The sequence below is a fragment of the Tachysurus fulvidraco genome, chromosome 6 (genome assembly GCF_022655615.1).
Source record: "Tachysurus fulvidraco isolate hzauxx_2018 chromosome 6, HZAU_PFXX_2.0, whole genome shotgun sequence".
NCBI classification, from domain to species: Eukaryota; Metazoa; Chordata; class Actinopteri; order Siluriformes; family Bagridae; genus Tachysurus; species Tachysurus fulvidraco.
The window spans coordinates 19,214,670-19,230,869 of record NC_062523.1 but is presented as its reverse complement, the minus strand read 5'-3'; the positions used below and the strand labels follow the sequence as shown (position 1 = coordinate 19,230,869).

Below are 16,200 nucleotides of genomic sequence, written 5' to 3'. Positions count from 1 at the left end.
CAAAACGGTAACGGTTACCTGAAACGATTACAAACACGTGTAGAATATGGCCTTCAATTTGTTAATTATTGACTTCCAATAATTTTTACATCTTTGTGTTCGTCAACAACAAGGAATGCATTGGCATGTTGTAGTTAATATGATAGGGAGTATATCCAACAGCTTCGGGACCAAACACTTCACAACGTTTGTATTAAAGGATGGACCAGGTACAATTTTAAATATGTTTCTCATGACTGAACACTGCTAATGTAAAAATCCATAAACAGTGTAAAAGTAAATCAGAGTAGTCGATAATCAAGAAACAACTTCTCCAATCTCTCTGTATTAAAGAATGTCTGTAAAACACTGAAATTCTTTGTGCACTGACAAAAAAGGAGAGTTTTAACCACAGACTTCTGGAGCCAGTGCAGTCATCATCTCAGCCATCCATTAGCTAATGAACTCATTAATACACTTGGACTCAGCAACGGTTTTACCAACCTGACTGATAGAGATGAGAAATGAAGGAAACACTTGGACATCCTGTGTGTGTCTGTGCATATTTTGCATAGGATGTGTGTGTGTGTGTGTGTGTGTGTTAGTGTTACCAGGACATGGCTGGGGATTGCAGTCTTGATACTCTACAGGAGATCCTCTGCAGGCATTGGGGGAATTATTGCCGTCCATGCCCGTGCAGGTGCGTTTTCGGGAGCGATAGCCTTTAGCACACTCCTGACTACACGTAGTCCACGACTCCCATAATGACCAGCTGGAGCCTGAAAGTCTCACCCCAGGAGTCCTGAGCAGCTCATCCACAAGAGCTGCAACATACACACATTTTACTTTTTGAAGGCTAAACTTGATCCTAAAGCAATCTATAAATACAGCATTTATGTATCGTGTTAGTCACGGGTGGCATGGTGACTCAAAGTCACCACTTCATATCTCCATATCTCTAAGTTCAGCCTTGAACTTTTAACTGAAGTTTATTATCTGTTCAGAATTTTGCATGTTTTTTTCTTTGTGCATTTCCTCAGGGTTCTCTGGTTTCCTCCCATCTACCTGATCCTGATTCTTGACCCGTGACATTTTAAAATATTCTGGATGGAATTCAGTGACAGATTAGTATTTTATGTGGTTGTATTCCTTAAATGAAAAGCCTTATAAAGTTTAGTAGTGTTCAAGAGAACACAACATTAAAAATGTAACATATCTACTTTTCCATCCTCTCTCCCACACTCCTAATGGATGAAGACCTAACCCTCTAATTTAAAGCACAGATGTCATGGCTCACAACAAGCTGGCCTTTTTCATTAGTATTTCAAGGTTGGCTAGGGCACCTAGTCATGCTGTGTTTTACTGCTTTTCTGACAGAACACTCAGGCTGCTCTGTCCGACCACCTACACATGGAGCTATACTTTTTACCACGGCTCCACACTCCCCCTAATGCACTCGATGCATGGTGTCAAGTATGGCTCGCTTCTCCCTGACTTCTGGCAGGAATTTATAGTTAATCGATGTGTGGGCTGACACCCATAACATGGATGGTCACTGAACTGTGTTTCTTAGCTGTCACCTGGGTAGAGAGAATGCCTTGCATTCACACACATTCAGCATAATCCCTAGATAAAGATACAGACAAAGCAACGTCAAGAGGACAGAAGGCATTTAGGGGGATCTACGGTTACATCTCATCTGGTGACATAGACTAACGCAGTAAGTACTTTCAAGGCAGGAACTAATGTTTACTGTTTTTTTTACAGCCCTCACTAGTTTGATAAAGTGATGTATATGGGAATGAAGCTCAGTAGATCCCTGGTGTAATAGCACATTATTACTAGAGTTTCAATAAGCAATCTGTTCTCTGGAGTCTTAAATCTTAAAAACAGCATGGCAGCAAGCTACTTATTTCCCACTTCTTGAGGGCTTGGATTACTGAAGTGTGTAATATAGGAGTGAGAATTGTGCATGACTTCAGCACTCACAGTCTGTGTCACAGGAGACAGTGCCATCGTTGGGACAAAAGCGCGTCTCCACCTTCCTTTTACCCAGCTGGAGTTCGTGCGGATCTGCCAGCTGTGCCCGGCAAATGTAGCGCACCCTCTGCTCCTGGCGTGCACCACCTTGGGTTATGTTGACTGGCACCCATGGTGTCCAAGGAGTGTTTCGCCTCACCTCAGGACACGACTCCAGATTACAGGCTTGGTATTCCTGCAGAATGAAAAGGGGAAAGGGATGTGACCAGTGTTTAAGTACAAAACATTAAGTTAATTTGTCATGACCCCATGTGGACGATCATTATGCATAATGAGAGATACCATGGTCCAGCAGTGTCGAGTCAAGTGTGGAAACTGTTACAATGTGATGGCTCACTACCACACACTCTGGGGAGGTGTTTCAGTAAGTTGTGAGGAAACCTGATTTGGTTTTTAATAATGTAAATTACATCAGAATTAAATTAATTGCAGCTATTGTAGTTCTTCAGTCTGAGAACACACACACACACACACACACACACACACACACACACACACACACACACACACACACACACACACACACACACACACACACACACACACACACACACACACTAAGACAGATAAAAACCCTCTCACACTGTAAATGATTTGCAACTGTGAAGTGAGTGTCTCCACCACATGATTAATTAATCTATTTGATGTCACATCACTCTGTATTTGGTTTGCTCATCATGGTCTGCAGGTATTCTGCTATTTCAGTACAGCATTTAAATATGTCTAGGGAAATGTGTTTTGTTTTTGAATGTGCAGTTTGTGTTTTAATTGACTTCCCTGTTTGGAGAGCTTTTGGTTATCAAGGATAGACAGAAAGCAGAATTTCAGAAAGATGAATTCTAGCTGTCCTAGTCAAGACAGGAAGAGGGAGAAAAAGTGTAAGAGAGAGAGAGTCACGTACCAGTGCACAGCCTGGACAGCTGTTTCCATTCTCGCAGTTCCTGGAGCGAGAGTGCACGCCTCCCCCACACTCAGCACTGCACTTAGACCAGGGTGACCAAGATGACCAGAAAACAGGCTGAGGGCAGGAAACCTTCTCATTGCAGAATCTGGAAAGGAAGATGAAGGTGGGCTGCATTACTTGCATCCAGTTACACACTCACTACTGTGCCCTTATTCCAGAAACACATAAAACAGATCACAAAATTATATATAATAAATAAATAAATAAATAAATAAATAAATAAATAAATAAATAAATAAATAAATAAAATAAAAATAAAAAAACATTCGCTCAGCACTTCAACATCAAAGGAAACCAAATACTGAAATCTGCTGAAAATGGATTCATGTGATATGAGAGACACAGTTACATCATAGGATTTACATCATAGTAATTTAGGTGTTGTGAAATCAGATGAACAACATCAAAAACCTTGTATTTTATCAGTGGCCACCAGCCTCACTGTATTCACCCTCTGAAAGCAGATGAGTCTGTAATGTACAGTAGAGTGCAAGAGCACTTCACTTTCTGTCTCTCTCACCTCTGTTCTCTGGCTTGACCCACACACACTCGGCCACCGTGTCTGGGTGATGGGTTGTTACAGGATCTCTGACGCACCTCGAAGCCAATCTCACAGCTGGTGCTGCACTGACCCCATGACGACCAGGGAGTCCAGCCACCATTCCTAAAAGAAACCAAAGACAATATCAGTGTTTTTTTGAGCGTTTCCAGTATGCGATGGTAGAAGAAGAAGAATTTTGCTTTGATAAGGAGTAAGTTTCAATGTGCAAATGCATTCCCTTAATTTGCTTAAGTGCCTTGCTCCTGTATAGCACTTCTCAAAAATTAATTGCCACTTCCTGGGCAAACACTATTTAATTTTGTCACCTTGCATTTAATCTTGCATAACTTTGTCTTAGCTACTCTTATGCAGAGTATGGCTCCTGTACGTGCAAATCATCAAGCACTTTTAAAGCCTGATTCTTTGGTATGACTCGCATTTTAAATTCAGTATGAGGATAAAATAAATTTTGAGTGAGCTTTAGCAGTGAAATAAAACTGCTGTTACCTCGAGCAATTGGCCACTTCAATGGTAGGACCCTCACAATTTTTTCCTCCACAGAAGGGAGAAGGGCTGTCACATGCCCTGGAACGACAAAGACAAGCACTGGTGCCATCTCCGTCATCGTGGCTGCAAGGCTGCCATGAAGTCCAAGGCCCATAGGCACCGTCTATGGTTTGGTTCCACAGCTGAAAAAGGTAAATGATAACAATTTAAAAGGAGAGCAAATTATAGTGGAAGTGCTTTCCTCAGCCAGTTCCACCACAGCTAGAAACAGCCTCTGTTCACACTCTTGCTCACAAATGACTATGAATGGGCAACTTTAAAAGCAGAGGCCAAGTCAATCATGTGGTAAGCCACCCTTCATGCAGAGGCAGGTGTTTTTGCTCTTACTGGGCATGCAGTGATGTTCTGGAACCACTGGCTCATATTGGAGCTATCCTCAATTGTGGTGCAGCGTCGCTGCTTCCTGTCCCAACCACAATATGGGTCTCTGGCACCCAAACACATCCTGGGAAACACAGAACAGAGAGAGAGAGAGAGAGAGAGAGAGAGAGAGAGAGAGAGAGAGAGAGAGAGAGAGAGAGAGAGAGAGAGAGAGAGAGAGAGAGAGAGAGAGAGAGAGAGAGAGAGAGAGAGAGAGAGAGAGAGAGAGAGAGAGAGAGAGAGAGAGAGAGAGAGAGAGAGAGATGCAAATGGCATCAAGTAAATAAGCATATAAACACCAGCCACTGTAACTAAACAATCAGTTTTACAATTAAACCAGAATATTCTGACACCAATCATATATTGTACATATATTGAGAAAAATACAGAGAGGTAAGCAAGACTTTATTTATACCCAACATGCCATGACCAAAGGTAAAATATTTAATCTGGTTAAAAAGCACCCGTCTTATGAGGTCCGATTAAACCCAATCTCACTAATGAACTTAAGCCATGAGACACAAATAGGGTGCAGGAATGCAGGAATAGCAGTAAACCCGAGAGCAAATACCGTGCCCCAGCTAAACCATTAGCCTGAGAGACTCCTATTTTTGGCACAAGCAGCTTGTTTTGTTTGCATGAGTGGCTAGTGCTCCAATTTTAGGGAAAATAAACAGTGTTTAAGAATGAATGCCAGTGAATAAAGAAGTCTGCCTGGAGTACAAACACAGCTGCTTGAACGTCCAGAATCTCTATGAATAATTCCAGCTTCCTTCTACAGTTTGCTAATATTTGCTAATACAGCAAATGGCCCTGTTTTTGACTGCTGTAGTTGACCCTCTTTATTGAACGATAAAATTCTAAAAAAAAATATCCTCTTAAGATGAAGAAGATACTATATATTTTTTTTACAAATGAAGGTCGATGAAGAAACTGCATAAACTAAGCTATATGATGGACATCAGGTCTTCCAGTTTTCACTCTTATTTTAATCAAAGACTCATGTGTTTATCTGTTCACTTTCCTACCTCTCTTACTTACCCTGACTCCTGTGTTGGCAGGCAGTTGCACTAACATGTGTAAGGCATAATTAAATAACACTGTTTCTGTCAATTAAGGACATCTTAGGGAAGAAAGGGAATAATGATGGCTATGTGGTGCAGAAGGCTCAATTACCCCCAGTTACCAAAGGTAGACAGACAAGCCCACAGGGCGCTAACCTGCAAGCAAAACCCATTTAAGCGAGAAGTTGGTGCCTGTCTTATTAATTACAGAGGAGAAATCCACTCCCATGAACCGGTGCCTCTGAGCACAAGCGAACCATGTAAGCTCTTAAGACTGAGAAAATGCAGCAGCTCAAGGGGAATGCTGATTTGACAGTTTGAACTGGAGGGCCGGTTCATGGATGGCCAATGGACACACAAGCAGCTTAGAGCACTTGCAGGCCACGGCCTGGCTCAGCCATCTGCCAGCTGACTCCCTGAGAGAAATTAAAGGCCTAGACTGTGAAATGCATGTTTCCACCTGCAATTCAGATTTAGGAAAATAAGTTTGAACACACAGGGGGAAATAGAAATGTTTTGGCTTTACCCTGCGAAAAAATGCTGCTATTGTAAAAAAAAAAAAAAACTGCACTGTCATACTGATAGCTCAGCTATTTTAAAAACAGCAGGCCATGAACATTAGTTAGTGCTGAGCAATGTCTCATTACTGTATCATAAATAGCAGTTCAGCAAAAACAGCCATCATGTATTTGATATATTTGTACCCGAGTTAGGCATGAGGTGCTTCAAGTGACATCACCAAGTGGCGCAAACTACATTCATGTCGTGTGTTGGCTTGCTGAAAGATCGATACATCATGAGCAAATCCGCATGGCTTGTTAAATTTAAACAGTATACAAGGTGAAAATAAACTAACACATAAAACAATGTGGCATGACGACTGATGGAATGCAATAAATCTCCCCTATTCCCTGCGAGCTTAATGGATGTTTTAAAGAGATGAGGAGGGCTATAAAATACTGTCCTTTTTTTATAGGCCTTTTAAAAAGAAAGATTGGAGGCAAATAGCTATCACTGTCCCTTTAACATCAAAACCTGCCCTCATGACCATAAATATAACAGCTGGTCAGGTTTGCCACTTTGAACCGATTGGGAAAAGCAAACCTTTAGACACAGCACGCAGTGTTATGGTTTGATGTCATGCATAAACAATGACATCTACAAATTTTTAAACAACACTAATTTTGAGTAGTCACAAGTATTTTTTACGTTGCATCAGTGATACTATTTCTACACAAGATTCACTGAAAGGAATTTCTGCACACTTTGTCTTTATATATGTTGGTCTAAAGTTTAGAGTTCGCAAGAGCAATATCTGTAACCAGTGACAGGGTTTCTTTCAGTTCTTCCCTTAATTACTAGTGAACTGGCTGAAAAAAGCCATCAAACTCTGCACATTCATCCAGTTTCTTGACTTTAAAAGCTGTTCGGAGGATGGACGGCTCTTTGCTGGTCCCATAAACCTAAACGAGATAGCTGTATGAAGGCTCGGTTAGCACTTTTAATGAGTTATCACTGTTGGAGTTTGTCAGAACTTGAGGGCAAAGGCTTTGAGACATATTGCCTGACTGAATAAATGCTGAGAGAGCGCATGAAAGAGAAATGGCTTCAATATTGAAAGTCTGCAAAAGAAGACTCCGTTAAAAGCCAAACATTCTCTGGAAGTAATAAATACCTTCACTTTCTGATTACTTTCTTTCCCCTCCTTCTCCCTCTCTTCTCCTGCTGTTAGATATCCTACAGTGTTAGGCTGAGTGCTCCAATAGGCTGTACTGATGTAAGCTTTTAACCACTGTATTCCTTAGCACCCTGCTGACAAGCTGCCATAACAACAAATCATAAATCTTCTTGGCCAGCGTGCCCCTCAGAGCCCCACAACAAAGCACCCCTCACGCAGGTCTCATTCTGACCTTCTTAACAGTCACAGGTAAAAGAGCCATAGTTGTGTATATCAATTAACAGGAAATACTTTAAAAATTACTTTAGGTACAGTTGCTTAAATAATTCTTTGACACAAATCAAGTCCTAAACTAAAGCTTTTTTCTCATGGGCATGGGTTAAGTTGCATAATGAAAACCTATGTGGTGTTGCTATGTTCTCTGCTGAGATACACTGTGGTGCTGTAGGGTGTATGAAGGATTCCACATGCTTGATTTAAGTATTTTTGTGGCTAGAGGACCGTGGCTTTTCTTTAACAGACTGAAAAAAGCTGGCCACATCTGTGGTAATGGTAACCCCAAGGGAAAGCTGTAAAAACCATTTGTGGTTTACCAGGCAAAACATGTGGTTTCAGATGCAGTGTCCTACTCTTTTAGTGTGACTTAAAGAGTGAGTATGAACTGTTTATTTCTGCTGTGACTGGGCTTCATAACCTTGTATATTCCTCCCACATATATTAAATAGCAATATCAACAGTATTAACCTGAACTATTTTACACACAGGATACTGAATATTTACCAAATTCAACTTCTTAAAACTTCTGTTTCGTGAGGAGAGCAGTAGGCTAATTTGTCTGCTGCCATGATTCAATTCTGTGCACTTGATCGACTTCCACAGTCGTCTAAACGCTATAAATTGCTTCATTCCACCTGCACTAACACTGCTGCTTTGTTTTGTGCCTGTGGCCAGAGCCTATAGGTGAGAGCAGAGCTCGTCATTCAGGAGGGAACTGCTCCCATGCCTCAGCCATTACTGAAACCTCCACATCCATTTCTCCCTAAGACGCAATCACCCTCTCTCACCCTTGCTAACGCTCACTGAAGTGGATTGATGTGGCAGAGTGGCTTTGCTGGCATTGTTTTCCGGGCCAAACAGCAGCCCAAGTGGATTAAATTAGTTTCTTACTGGACAGGCGTGAGACTGGGGCAAGAGGTGTTAGCAGAAAGTGGAGTGCTTAAAGGTCAAATGTAATTACACAGACCAAAGCCACTGCCGACATGAACATTTTGCATTAAGTCACTAATAAACACTTCTACAAAGACAAGAGGAAAGCTTGAAATACTTGCAGCTGCATGCATACATCAGAAGAGCCTCTATTTAATCCATAAACCGAAGTGCTATTAAGAGTGTTTTGGTTGTCCTCATTAAAAAGATAATACAGACTGTTGTAAAGAGATTTTATAACTAACATTTTAAATGAAGCAATATAGAATATACAGAACATGCTTCATAAAGGCATAGAAAATTCACCCATGAAAATAATTAAAGAGTTGACAGAAAATAACTAATTGCTATTATTAAATAGAAGTAAAAAATAACATTCATGCATTCTTCTTATAATAATAATTATTATAGAAAGAATATTATGGCTAGTATGCAGCATATCAAACCTGTACTATCTGTACAATCTGTCAGATTTGTCATTGAACAATGTGATTATTCTTTCCTGCTGGCTTTCAAAAAAGCTTTAAGTACTCTCACTTTTCCTTCTGTCCTTACCCGTCTCTAACAGCACAGTCACCCACTCTCCTCTTAAAATGCACGATTGTTGTTTGTTTGTTCTCTGTTAGATATATATCTCTCTCTCAGCATGTTTGTCTGCTTTGGAAGCACTTCTGAAGCTCTTCTTTCTTTTTCACCTTCAGCAGTACAGCACACAGCTGACAAACTATCCTTTGCGACCTTTAGTCAAATAGAACTTGACTCTGGTCCCTACCTCAGATAGGCTGCAGGCCCGGACTGATCGAATTCTATGATAACCTCTGTGAGCAATGAATACCTTTTCTCTGCATAAGTCATCCAGATTTCGGTCCCAATTATTTGGGCTACCTATGTATGAGCCCATGCCATGTGGAACTGAGCCAAAGGCTTTCATGTCCCCAAGGACAGAATGAATGAATAGGACTGAATACACGCAGCTTCATGCAGAAGGGAATTTTCCTGTTTTTTGTCGGTTACATTTCTAAAGGTTTGGATATTACAATTATGCTTACTGTTCTGTTTTATAGTTGGAGCATCGAGCCAAGGGAATTTTTAGCACTCTGTCATTCAGGCCCACAAAGAGAGTCCTGTCGCCATGGAGAATCTGGAGACTCAGTATTGGCTCCTTTACACCGGGTGGGTGGAGTTGCATCTCCTCCAAATAACAGCCTTGTAGACTCTTATTGGTGGTTGCCAGAGCCTTCAGAATGGTCCCATATTCTAATACATAATGAAGGACAGAATTAAATCAAATTTTAGCTTCTAAATTATTTAAATACTGCTGGTAGGTTATAACACTGTCTGAAGTAAGTTTCTATTTATAATGCAGACTTGTCAAGTATGTTTTAAATACGTATCAGGGAACAGACTTCTCATGCAATAATGTCATTGAAATATTAGTCACCACAGACCGATTCAGCTTTCCTGGCTTGCACATTTACTCACCTGTGCCAATGTACATGACATGGTGGAGAGTGTCTTGGCCCTGCACAATGTCCACCACTAGTTTGGAGAAGCGCACATTATCCTGCCAGACTAGCGGGTTGACAGACACGGGCTGTACCACGTCATTCATGAGGTAGAGTCGCTGAGCATCCTGCAGGCTACGTTCCGTTAGGCCCTCGTTAGGCCCCTCATCCTCGATGGTACCACACTGTAACAATTGAAGGTAAATCTGAGTAATAAATATATGAATCTACTATATTTTAATGCAACAATGCTAGGAGTGTTAAACTGTGTGAATTTTCATTAAATTGAAATATCATTGCAGTATGTCATATTACAGATGATTAGTCATTAAAAAAATTATCTGGTTGACTGCAAACTTTACATACTGAGTGTTTATACAAATAGTATTCCCGGTCGACAATATAACATGAAACCAGTGTAGCTTTACAACTGTGAATGTGAATTAAATGCAGAATCACGAACTAGAAAATAAATAGAGTCAAGGTGAGTGGCAAACCTGGAAGTTGGGGATAGGGTTAAGACTTGGCAGCCAGGTGGAGCGTGGGTTCTCCTGGGAGCGAAATGGCCCATTGAACGCACGTGTGATGGCACTGAGGTTGAACGCACAAACTGCTGATGCAGCTATACTGTTCCTGTATATAGTCGACAGAGAGATAGAAAGAGCATGTGAGAAAGAGAACAAAAGTAATGGTGAAGAAAGGGCTTAGAAATCAAGGAAATATGACAATAAGTAACTGATACTAATGTAACCGAGCTGTGTGTCTTGCTAGGTGAAGGATTTTGGATTTTAGCATAAGGAACCAGCAGTGAATCTCTAAGCCTTAAGGCTTCTCTCCTAACAACAGTTTTAAAATGGAGTTTGAGCAAAGATTTACATATGAAAATGTAATGAAGTCACATAAGGCTAAATTCAAGTCAGTAGCGACAGACACTGAATAATAAAGAATACACAAGCACTCACACTGTGAAATTACGGCTGATGCACACGGCCACTGTTATGTAACGTAAATGCCACTGACACCTGTGTAAACCTCTGCCCACTGCTATTTAGTTATCCATGCAATCAATTCCTCTGCAGACAAATAATTAAGATGGGCAAAATAATGTGATCTGAAAATGACCATCTTCCTCAGTATTCCTCATTCAGTATATACAGTAGCAGCCATGCCTGTGAGTATAAAAAGTATAAAAATGGAAGACTGCCTTAAAAAAAATAAAACAACATTAATTTATGTTGCTTTTAAAAGCAGGCAGATTCACAGCCAAATAGTATCTGAAGCAAGCAGAAAATATCTGGGAGAGTAAATGTGTGTTTTGAGCTGACTCAAAACAAGCATGGGCTGCAGAGACAAATGATCAGCAACAACTAGGGTGCTAGCAGCAGAGCAGTGGACAGATGGTCTCTACGGCTGAGCTCCAGCAGGGAATCTAGCCCTGCTAGACTATGGGGCCTGAATTGGGCTGTGGTTACGGAGTCTGGAAAAGAACCAATAGAACCTGCATCAGAGGGCTTAGGGTCCAGCTCTAAGATGGTGTACACTTGCCGAGAGGGAAAGTGTGAGACGATGGGCATTGCCAGTAGGAGAACAAAGGTTTGACCATGCAGCTCAAACAACTAGCAAAAGACATCCTTTATATCCAGCAAACTGGGCAGTGATGGAATATGGACTATTAAACACATTAGCCAGGAGTAAGCTAGAAAAAGAGAGAAGCTAACTTCCTCTGAGGTGCCCTGCTCTAAGCAGGTTTTGACATGACAGCAAAACAACTATGCTTTCATCAACCTGCTCTTTTTCTTTGACGCTTTCATCAAGGCAGCATGAACTTCCTGATGGATGAGAATGGCCTTTTTTGCCATAGCAGAAGCATAAAAATAATCAACAGTAATATGCTGGCTCAGCTTTGGCTCTTTGCTATATAAAACTTATCGTGTTCATAAAGTCCTTATAGCAGGAAGCTTCTGTTAATCAGCCCTCTTTAATCATTAGTGAAATAATAGCAGGCAACTGGAAGGAATAAGAAACAGTTCAGAGAGCAGAGAGGATTATTTTAACTGCTCCACTTCATTGATTTAACATTGAGGGTGGGCCTGCGTCTCAATGAATCAGAACTCCTGATTAACCTTCAAAAAACGTTCCCAAATTTATCCATGTGTGAAAGAGACTTAAGGCGACTTGCAATGTGATATGCTTGGAACTCAACAGTAAACCAATATTGATCTACATAGCTACAAAAAATGCTTGTAAATCCTTAGGAATTACTGGGATTTCTGGACAAATAATACAATAATGCTTAAAATAACGATAACAGTTTTATTTTTCATGTTTCTAATGAACACATTCATTAATCATTTACAATCCACACTAAAAAAAAAGTATGTGATCCATTTTATTTAATAACTGGTAGAACATCGTTTAGCAGCAATAACCCTGTGCTAAAGTTTCTGCCATGCTTTACAGTTTTGATAGGGTGCAGTACCAAAAATTTTGCTGAGCAATTTCTCCAAAAAGTACAACTTTTGTCGCCTATGTCCACAGAACATTGTCCTATCAGCATTGTTGAACATCCTATAACTTTTTTTTAGAAAGCTAGAGGCTAGAGAGACATACAGAGAGAGAGAGAGCGAGGGGAGAGAGAGAGAGAGAGAGAGAGAGAGAGTTTTTAATCTGTACTCTACCCAGTATGGTGGAAGTGGAGGAAGCAATTTATCTCATATATAATTGCTTCTAAAATGGGCATGGATCCCACCTGAATATAATGTGCCTATAGGTTGCATCCTGTGCCCATGTGTGACAACCAGACAGTCAGATGGCATAAAGAGACATGGTACCAGACATTCTTATTCTTATTCATATTCAGAGGATATGAGGGTGATGGCATCTTACTGTGAGAGAAGATGATTATCTAAAGCTTATCTACTGCTACACACACCTAATAGCTGTCCAGGTTGTCAAGTATAGAATGTTTAGCATTTTAATTTTTATTCTAATATCTATCACGACACTGGCCATTGTATAATCAAATGAGAGCACCTACATGTATACTCTGGTTGCTAGAGAATCTCCATATGTTTTAAAAAAAGATGAAACATGCATCATAATATGTCTGGGATTCCAACCTCATCACTGATGAATGCAAAAGCCCTGTCAGCAGTCTGCTGATGCATGAGGCAGGATTAGTCCGAATTATTTTACTCCATAATAATCACAGTTATAGCACTGGTCACAGTCTCTATCTTGGGAGAGGAAGTCAAGAAGTCTCCAAAGTCACCACATAAGAATGACACATGTGTGTGACAAAACTGAGTGAAGACTTGCACAATTACACTATCCTCGTTATATCTCTAAATATGCTTTAAAAGCAAGTCAAATGTATTTAGTATACTGTATATCATTGTGCAAACTAATCTTTTTTGTCATGCAGCTTAAAAAGGATCTTTTTAATAATCCATTGTGGTCTGGACAGTGGGAGAAAGAGGATGTTTGAAAATGCCAGTGTTTGTTGTTATATGACCGGCCTGAAATTTTCACTATAACCAAACTCCAACACAGCCCAAATACAGCACAAGCTAATTTGACAGTCACTGATGGAAAATGTATTGGTTGCGCTTTTAAAATCGTTCCGAGCCCAATATAAACACAGCATTCCTGCATGCACTTAATACTTTATAAGTCATAGCTACACAACTGACCTCTGCATTCTTAGTGCTATTACTGACTGTTACTAAAAGTGCGAATTGTGATCTGTAACTTTTACCACATGAAACAACATGATGGGAATTCTTAAAATTCCTCAGATAACATGCTGATTGTCTGTTTGCTCGAAAGTGTCTTTAGACCATCTGTCTTCAATTTGGATAAAAAACTATTTTAAAAAGAATATACGAATGCAAACAGTATTTTCTAATGTATTCTTATTAGTGTGAACAAGGCATCCTGCCCCCGAAAGCCTTCTTGATTCAAATTATGTCCTGAGAAATAAAATGATGAAGTCATTATGTGTGATGGAGCACTGCAGTATAGGTCGTCAGATGGGGCAAAATGAGAAGATAAAGTAAAGTGTGTTTTAGTGCTTGGGTTCAGTGCTGCTGTATGATTAGCAGTGTTTATAGCTGTGTAGAAATGCACTGACAAAGTGCAGCTTAGTCCTGCGAATGGCAGAGCTATAAACACAGTGAGTTCATTATAAGGGGCTATAGTGCTTACAGACCTTTAGGCACTAATTCACAGTGAAAATGGGTTAGCCTTCACAACTCAGTCTTTACCAACTGGTAGGAATACTACTGCTTGCAGATCCACATTTTCTCTCTCAGACAGTTTCTCACCCTCTGTGCTGCTCTTACAACCCCAGATTCCAGAGGTCCATGCTGGAGGTGTTCAATTTACTGCAGACAGATGGAGACACTGCTCTTATGATTTCATTACTATATCCCATCACTACCAAAGTTTGTGTGTGTGTGTGTGTGTGTGTGTGTGTGTGTGTGTGTGTGTGTGTGTGTGTGTGTGTGTGTGTGTGTGTGTGTGTGTGTGTGAGAGAGAGCGAGAGAGAGAGAGAGAGGGAGAGGGTGAGAAAGAGCACAGCACATTTTACAGCACATTCAGTATATACAGCCTTTAGCCACCAGAGTTCCTGATTTCGGACTCTTTTAAAGAGCCACTACAGATCTGCTGGCAAACAGAAGAAACAAAATGTTCCCCCTATTTCACTGTCTAGTTTCAACCTCTATCACATCCAGAGTTTCCTGCACAATATTGATGAAAGAGAAAGACCAGATGCTAGGTGGTATGGTGTAAAGTTAAAGTTGATTGAAACAAATGCTTAAACACTAGTAAATATACATATAATCTCTTATGCGTTATCTCTTACTTATATGTGTTAAAAGCCTATTTGAACACATTAGTCATTTTTTCTTGCCACTACAGGAGAAATTATGTATGTGCAAAACACATTAACTTGACATGGTTTTAGACTGCACTCACACATTGGTAGTAAAGATGCCGTAGATGAGATCCTGCTCAGGCAGGTAGAAAGTGCTCTGGAGCTCATTGTAGTAGAAGGGGATCTCTCCAGAGCGGGAGCAGTTCAGCCGAGCTTTGGTGAAAGTGGTCCATGTATCCTCGAGCAGGAAGCGGCCACCGATGTCATTCTTACAGACACGTGCCACCCGAGAGTACACAGTCTTCCCACAGTCATGCTCTACTGCAGTCTCCCTCAGGAAGAAGAAGGTGAAGAGTCCAATATCATAGGCTGAGATGAACTGAGGCTCTGAGAGGAAGAGAAAGAGAATATATTCTGATTATCACTATGCACATAGTGAGATGTTTTGGGGAAATTAGTTGATGCCAGGGACTACAGAGAAAACCCATGTGGACACAGGTAGAACATGCAAAAGTCAAGACAAGAACCTGAATTCACAAATGAAACAGAAGCCCTGGAATATCACCAAAATGATCATTTATCCTCTCCTTCTACTTTCGGCTTTTCACGTTAGGGGTCGCCACAGCGAATCATCTGTTTCCACCTAACTATCTTCGGCATCCTCTACTCTCACACCAATTAACTTCATGTCCTCTTTTAACACACCCATATATCTCCTCTTCGGCCTTCCTCTTGACCTGGCAGCTCCATCTCCAACATCCTTCTACCAATATAACCATCTCCCTCCTCTGTACATGTCCAAACCATCTCAATCTAGCCTCTTTGTCCTTGTCCCCAAAACAGCCAGCCTGATCTGTCCCACTGATGTGCTCGTTCCTAATCCTGTCCATCCTCATCACTCCTAAAGAGAACCTCAACATCCTCATCTCTGCTACCTCCTTCTCTGCCTCATGCCTTTTCCTCACTGCTACAGTCTCTAAGCCATACAGCAAAGCTGGTCTCACTACTGTCTTGTACGCCTTTCCTTTGATTCTTGTTGACAATCTTCTATCACACAACACTCCTGACACTTTTCTCCACCCACGCCCACCCGCCTGTACTCACCTCTTCACCTCTATTCCACACTCCCAGTTTATATAAATTTTATATGGTTAACCGACAATTTTGCCAGCGATTTTATGTTCATTTTCACACCTTATATAAAATAATAATAATGCATTAAAAAAACATAATGATGTAACACGTGGAAGAAACTTTGACATTCAGACTCAAAAGGATTACCCATCCTCTTCTGAGTGACACCATCAGGGTCATTCTGTAAATAAACTGCTTTTTAAACTGCTACAGCATCCAGGAACATTATACACTGATAATAATAAACACAAAAATGAATGTGTGTAGTGTGTAGCTAATTGAC

The 16,200-nt window shown here is 40.7% G+C and overlaps 1 protein-coding gene across 6 annotated transcripts in view; it reads right to left on the bottom strand.

Moving 5' to 3' along the window:
- Positions 1-16,200, bottom strand: part of sema5ba (sema domain, seven thrombospondin repeats (type 1 and type 1-like), transmembrane domain (TM) and short cytoplasmic domain, (semaphorin) 5Ba) — a 90,709-nt gene that overhangs the window by 11,542 nt on the left and 62,967 nt on the right. For all 6 annotated transcript variants that reach the window (XR_003443363.2, XM_027164510.2, XM_027164509.2 and 3 more), the window contains 10 exons: positions 14,885-15,170; positions 10,402-10,537; positions 9,882-10,089; positions 9,449-9,656; positions 4,419-4,536; positions 4,032-4,213; positions 3,504-3,647; positions 2,921-3,068; positions 1,969-2,194; positions 591-803 (listed from right to left, as the gene is read on the bottom strand). Coding sequence is in view for 5 of the 6 variants with exons in the window: in XM_027164510.2 (XP_027020311.1) it covers positions 591-803; positions 1,969-2,194; positions 2,921-3,068; positions 3,504-3,647; positions 4,032-4,213; positions 4,419-4,536; positions 9,449-9,656; positions 9,882-10,089; positions 10,402-10,537; positions 14,885-15,170 (1,869 nt within the window). In the remaining variant the exon portion in view is untranslated. The remainder of the gene's footprint in view (positions 1-590; positions 804-1,968; positions 2,195-2,920; positions 3,069-3,503; positions 3,648-4,031; positions 4,214-4,418; positions 4,537-9,448; positions 9,657-9,881; positions 10,090-10,401; positions 10,538-14,884; positions 15,171-16,200) is intronic.